Here is a 6,090-nt window from a genome sequence, read left to right on the forward strand (position 1 = left end):
GTAGGAGGTGTGTGAGGCGGCAGCTTTGGGTTGATCTGGTTTCGGTTGCTAGAGTTAGCTGTCCATGGCTGGTTCTGGGTGACTTCAACTCTTATCTCTTTTCGTAAGAAAAAAGAGGGCAGGGTAGATTTAATATTGGTTTGGCTGAGGAATTTTCAGCTATGGTCGACACTGTTGCGTTGGTACCTATTCCCTCTTCGGGGTGCTTTTTCATGTGGTCGAACAATAAGCGGGTGGGCAATGTGTGTGCGGTGCTCGATCGTAGCTTTGGTAATAAGGTTTGGATGAACACTTTTGAGGGGTGTGGGCAACGGGTGCTGCCAAGAGGGTACTCTGATCACTCACCTCTTATGGTATCATCTAGTAATGTACCACGACCAGATAATGTTCTTTTTTGTATGATGCGGTTTTGGGTGGAGCATGGTGAGTTTAGGAAGGTTGTGAAGGATTCGTGGGACCAGCCAGTAGGTGGAACTCCGATTTATGTGGTGGCATAAAAACTCAAGCGGCTTAAAGGACCTTTAAGGAAATGGGCTAGAGAGACTTTTCTGCATGTGGAGGTAGAGTATAACCGAACCAGGGGGTAGAGGAGGTTCAATTGAGATTGGAAAGGGAAGGCTTTAGTGATGATTTATTTGATCTGGAATGTCAGGCAAAGAATGAGCATGAGAAAATTTTGGTGCTACAGGAAAAGTTATGGGCTGAACGCTCCAGAGAAAAATGGGTTAAGTTTGGGGATAGATGCTTCAAATTTTTTCATCTATCCACCAAGCTTCGGAGGTCTAGTAACTTCATTTGACAGGTGCAGATGACAGGTGGAGAGATTTTGGAGGATCCAGCGAGTATAGGTCCTCATATAGCAGGTCACTTTTAGACCTTCTATAGGGGCGGGACCTCGGTTGCAATGGAGGAGCTGCTCAACCATGTTCCAACTCTTATTTCAGATGAGGAGAATAAAATGCTGGTGGCTGTCCCTGACGCGGAGGAGGTAAAAACTGCGGTTTTTGAGATGGATCCGGCTAGCGCCCCTGGACCAGATGGGTTCCCAGGTACATTATATAGAGTCTGTTAAGACATCATTGGGCCGGAGGTATGTTATGCAATCTCAAATTTTGGGGTCATTACTAAAGGGGTGAATAATAATTTTATCACTTTGATCCCTAAAGTGGAGAATGCTAGGCAGGTAGGGCATTATCTCCCAATCTGTCTTGGCAATTTTTTCTTTAAGATTATTCCTAAGATAATGGCAACCCGGCTTTCCTTGCTACTTCCTAAGTTAATTTCTGAAGAACATGGGGCGTTCCAACAGGGGAAAGTAATCACCTCAAGTATAGGAGTGGCTTCTGAGCTGACAAATATGATGGCTTCCAAATGCTGTGGGGGAACATTGGGGATGAAACTAGATGTACAGAAGGTGTATGATACGCTGGAATGGAAGTTCTTGTTTGATGTGTTGGGCAAGATTGGTTTTTCTCACTCCTGGATTGGCTGGATCAAGGAGATGATGAGGTCTAAAAAAATGTCGGTCTTAACTAATGGTGGTCCGGTTGGGTACTTTGGGGTGGAGAGAGGCTTAAAGCATGGTGATCCCTTAACCCCTTTCCTTTTTATATTGGCTGAAGAGGTCCTTTGTCATGGTTTAACTGATTTGAGGATGAGGGGGTTAGTGAAGGGGATTCCTGGCCCTAGAAACACCTTATCATCGTCTCACCTTCTGTATTCAGATGATCTGTTCATTTTTATGAATGCTGATTTGAAATGTGTTCGCAGGGTTAAGATGTTTCTGGATTGCTACCAAGCTTATTCTGGGCTGAAAATTAACCTTGAGAAAAGCAAGGGTTTTTGTTGGGGCTATGTCAGATCTGAGAAGAGGTAAGGTGAAGGAGGTTCTGCAGATTCTTGAGTGTGTCTTTCCTACTCGATACCTTGGTGTGGAGTTATTCAAGGGAAGGGTGAAAAAGAATTTATTCTTCCCCTGGTTGATAAATTCCAGGCAGGGTGGAAAGGTAGACTTCTATCTATGGTGGGAAGGGTGGAATTTGGTGAGATCTGTGATGTGTGGCATTCCTGTGCACAATTTCTCGGTGTACGTATGGCCGGCTTCGACTGTGGAGTTGATGGAACGGTGGATCCGGAATTTCATTTGGAGTGGGGACGCAAATAAGTCGAAGTCTATCACAGTTAGGTGGAACAAGCTGTGTAAGCCTAAGTGTGAGGGAGGACTGGGGGTGAGAAGGCTTAAGGAGATAAATCTAGCGCTGCTAGCAAAGTTGGCATGGTTTATTAAGTGTGATAATTCCAGATTTGTAGAATTCTTGAGGGGGAGGCTGCTTAAGGTGGATGGGTCTTTAAAGAAGGGGGTGAAATCTTCTATTCTCCCTGATATTAAAAAGGTGTGGGAGATGGTAGGGGATAACGAAAGATGGATAATTGGAAACGGAAAGAATATAAGTTTCTGGTTCGATCGGTGGGTGAATGGGCAGCGTATATATGATACCATAGCGCCTTATGTCACAAATCTAAGGTTGTTGCAAGACAAGGTTGCGGATTATATTGGTGATGGCGAGTGGTGTTTACCAGTCCCTAGAGCTCCGGAGCTGCAGGAGAGATGCAATCAGATTTTGCAGATAAAGCTCCTAACTACTGTGTACGATGATAAAAGGGTGTGGGCCTTGACGGACTCTGGTGTATTTTCGGTTAAGTCTGCATGGGAGAGGATGAGAGTTCATGAACCTCAGTGTAGATGGTCGAGGCTGGTCTGGCAAGGAGGATTAGCGCCAAGAGCTTCGGTTTTTGGCTGGAGGTTAATGCACCAAAGCCTCCCAACTGATGAGAACGCTACAAAGCATGCTGTTTATGGGGCATCAAGGTGTGATATGTGTTATAGGAGCATGGAGTCCAGCCATCATATTTTTATTGAATGTGAGTTTGCAAACAGGGTTTGCGGTGCAGTACTGTCTATGTTTGATCTAAGATGGATTGAAGAGCTGTTTTAATGGTGGAGGAGGAAAAAGGCAGGTGTGGTGCTCTAAAAAATATGGCCAGCATTGGTCATTCTAGTGCCATACCACATTTGGATGGAAAGAAATAGGCGGAGGTTCGAGAATGTACAACGCACTCATACAGTTGTGTTAAAAGGTATTTGGAAGGAATTAATGGATGTTTCAACTATGGAACTGGTACAAATTTCTATGGTGGCTGACCGTCTGCTATCAAGGAAACTTTCTCTCAAGGTTAATCGGCAACCTAGCAGGCCGATTACCGAAATGTTTTGGCAGCCACCAGCTCTGGGATGGGTCAAACTTAACATAGATGGGTGCTCTATTGGGAATCCAGGGCATTCAGGTGCTGGAGGAATTCTAAGGGATCACAACGGGCAAACTAGACGCTGCTTCACTTGTTACATAGGTGTGGGATCAAACTTTAGGGCGGAAATTGAGGGTCTGCTCTATGGCATACAACAGGCGATACGGCTGCAGGTGGAGTATTTGTGGATTGAAAGCGATTCGGCTGCATTGGTGAGTTGTGTGAACAATAATTCGCTTCCTTGGGAATTTCAGCAGAGTTGGAGGTTTTACAGTGGCTACTTTGCTAAGGTGGTGTGGAGGATAACCCATTGTTACAGAGAGATTAATGGGGTTGCAGATATGTTAGCGAAGAGGGGAGCTTTAAAAGGATATCTAGTACCTGGGACGCTGCTCCAGGTTTCATTGGCAATGAGATGTTGTGGGATGCTACTTTATGGCCGAGATATAGGTTCTCTAGGTGATTGGGGGTGATCCTTGTATGTCTAGTGGTGGAGTGCTTCCCTGTTGATGGCCATGCCGAAGGTGAGGAATGTGCTCCAACATGTTGGTCGAACTCTATATCTGTAACTTATTTTTAATTTTTTTCTTTAATACAATCATCTGCTGACCTTTAGCAAAAAATTATTGATCTATTGCATAGGGCAGGTATGAGAGAAGGTAATCTAGTTCTTACACCAATTTGCACCTCTCTCTGTCTATCCGCTTCAAGGGTGTCTTGCATCCCGATGGTACGTAGTGTCATTCTATAATTGTGGCTCTCTAATACATTGACGCGACTGGATGTTGTCTTTGTCATTAACCGTTCTTGTCAATTCATGCATATTTACACTGACGACTATTGGTCACTAGTTAAACTCATTATTTGTTATTAACAACATACCAAGTCTTATGGTTTATTTATTTAAAGGTCTACCACCCTACAGCTTCAATCATTCTTTGATGCCTGGGCTGGTGATATTGATGATCACCGATTATAGAGGGCTATGCTATTTTCCTTGCTCATAATCTTATTTCTTGGACTTCACGAGCGGAAACTGTTGCTCCATCTTCTACCAACTCCAAATACATTGTTGATGCGGCTGCAAAGGCTTGAGTCTTTTTTCAAGGAACTTAGTCTTACATTCTCTCAACCTCCCTGTCTCACACCAATTTGCACCTCTCCCTGCCTGTCCGCTTCAAGGGTGTCTTGCATCCCGACGGTACGCAGTGTCATTCTATAGTTGTGGCTCTCTAATACATTGATGCGACTGGATGTTGGCTTTGTCATTAACCGTTCTTGTCAATTCATGCATATTTACACCGACGACTATTGGTCACTAGTTAAACTCATTATTTGTTATTAACAACATACCAAGTCTTATGGTTTATTTATTTAAAGGTCTACCACCCTACAGCTTCAATCATTCTTTGATGCCTGGGCTGGTGATATTGATGATCACCAGTTATAGAGGGCTATGCTATTTTCCTTGGTCATAATCTTATTTCTTGGAATTCACGGAAGCGGAAACTGTTGCTCCATCTTCTACCAACTCTAAATACAAAGTTATTGCTGATGCAGCTGCAAAGGCTTGAGTCTTTTTTCAAGGAACTTAATCTTACATTCTCTCAACCTCCCCTGTCTCACACCAATTTGCACCTCTCCCTGTCTGTCTGCTTCAAGGGTGTCTTACATCCTGATGGTACGTAGTGTCATTCTATAGTTGTGGCTCTCTAATACATTGACGCGACTAGATGTTGTCTTTGTCATTAACCGTTCTTATCAATTCATGCATATTCACACTGACGACTATTGGTCACTAATTAAACTCATTATTTGTTATTAACAACATACCAAGTCTAATGGTTTATTTATTTAACGGTCTACCACCCTACAGCTTCAATCATTCTTTGATGTCTGGGCTGTTGATATTGATGATCACAAGTTATAGAGGGCAATGCTATTTTCCTTGATCATAATCTTATTTCTTGGACTTCACGGAAGCGGAAACTGTTGCTCCATCTTCTACCAACTCTAAATACAAAGTTATTGCTGATGCAGCTGCAAAGGCTTGAGTCTTTTTTCAAGGAACTTAGTCTTACATTCTCTCAACCTCCGATCTTGTAACGTGACAATATTTGTGCAATCTATCTTTCCACCAATCATTTTTTTTCATATTTGCACCAAATACATTGAAATTGACTTTCATTTCGTACGAGACAAGATTGCCAAAAAGGAGCTCACAGTTCAACTCACTTCCACTCAAGATCAACTAATGTATATCATGACCAAAGGTCTCTCTACTACATGTTTTCAGTTCTTGTGTGACAAATTGAAGATCCGCTGCCTTGGATCCTCAACTTGATGGGGGTATATTGACTATGGATGTTGGGTAAGTAACCATCCTTGTAAGCCCGCAGGTTATTGGGTTGTATTTAATTTCAAGATCAATACAATGAATTTCTCTCACTCTGAATTCGGGCTACCTAGGCCAAGTGCCCAGGCCTGCATCCATGTAACAGTAGCTCTGGGTCCCCTTCCATCTCTTATTATAGTGATAACTACAGTTAAAGTAGCCGCTCCACAAGAGCTAGACCTAGTTAAGACGTTGCAAACCGATAAGAGTAAAGGACTGATTGGAACTCAACAAAATTGTCAAAAGAAATCATTCGGGTAGGGGTGGGGTTGGGTGGGAAATTAATCATGATTAAGACAGCATTATGTAGCCTTATGAGTTGTTTGTGTGGCTTAAAATGCTTCCTATGAAAATATCATAAACACTAACCGACTTTAACTTCAAAGAAA

The 6,090-nt window shown here is 42.9% G+C and overlaps 1 protein-coding gene across 1 annotated transcript; it reads left to right on the top strand.

The window, feature by feature from the left end:
• Window positions 1-904: 904 nt before the first annotated feature.
• LOC122655395 lies at window positions 905-2,996 on the top strand. Its single transcript, XM_043849591.1, has 4 exons — window positions 905-1,049; window positions 1,131-1,662; window positions 1,771-1,872; window positions 1,994-2,996. Exons 1-4 carry the CDS (start codon window positions 905-907, stop codon window positions 2,994-2,996), a joined length of 1,782 nt encoding a protein of 593 aa, XP_043705526.1.
• Window positions 2,997-6,090: the final 3,094 nt, after the last annotated feature.

The sequence above is a fragment of the Telopea speciosissima genome, chromosome 3 (genome assembly GCF_018873765.1).
Source record: "Telopea speciosissima isolate NSW1024214 ecotype Mountain lineage chromosome 3, Tspe_v1, whole genome shotgun sequence".
Taxonomy (NCBI): Eukaryota; Viridiplantae; Streptophyta; class Magnoliopsida; order Proteales; family Proteaceae; genus Telopea; species Telopea speciosissima.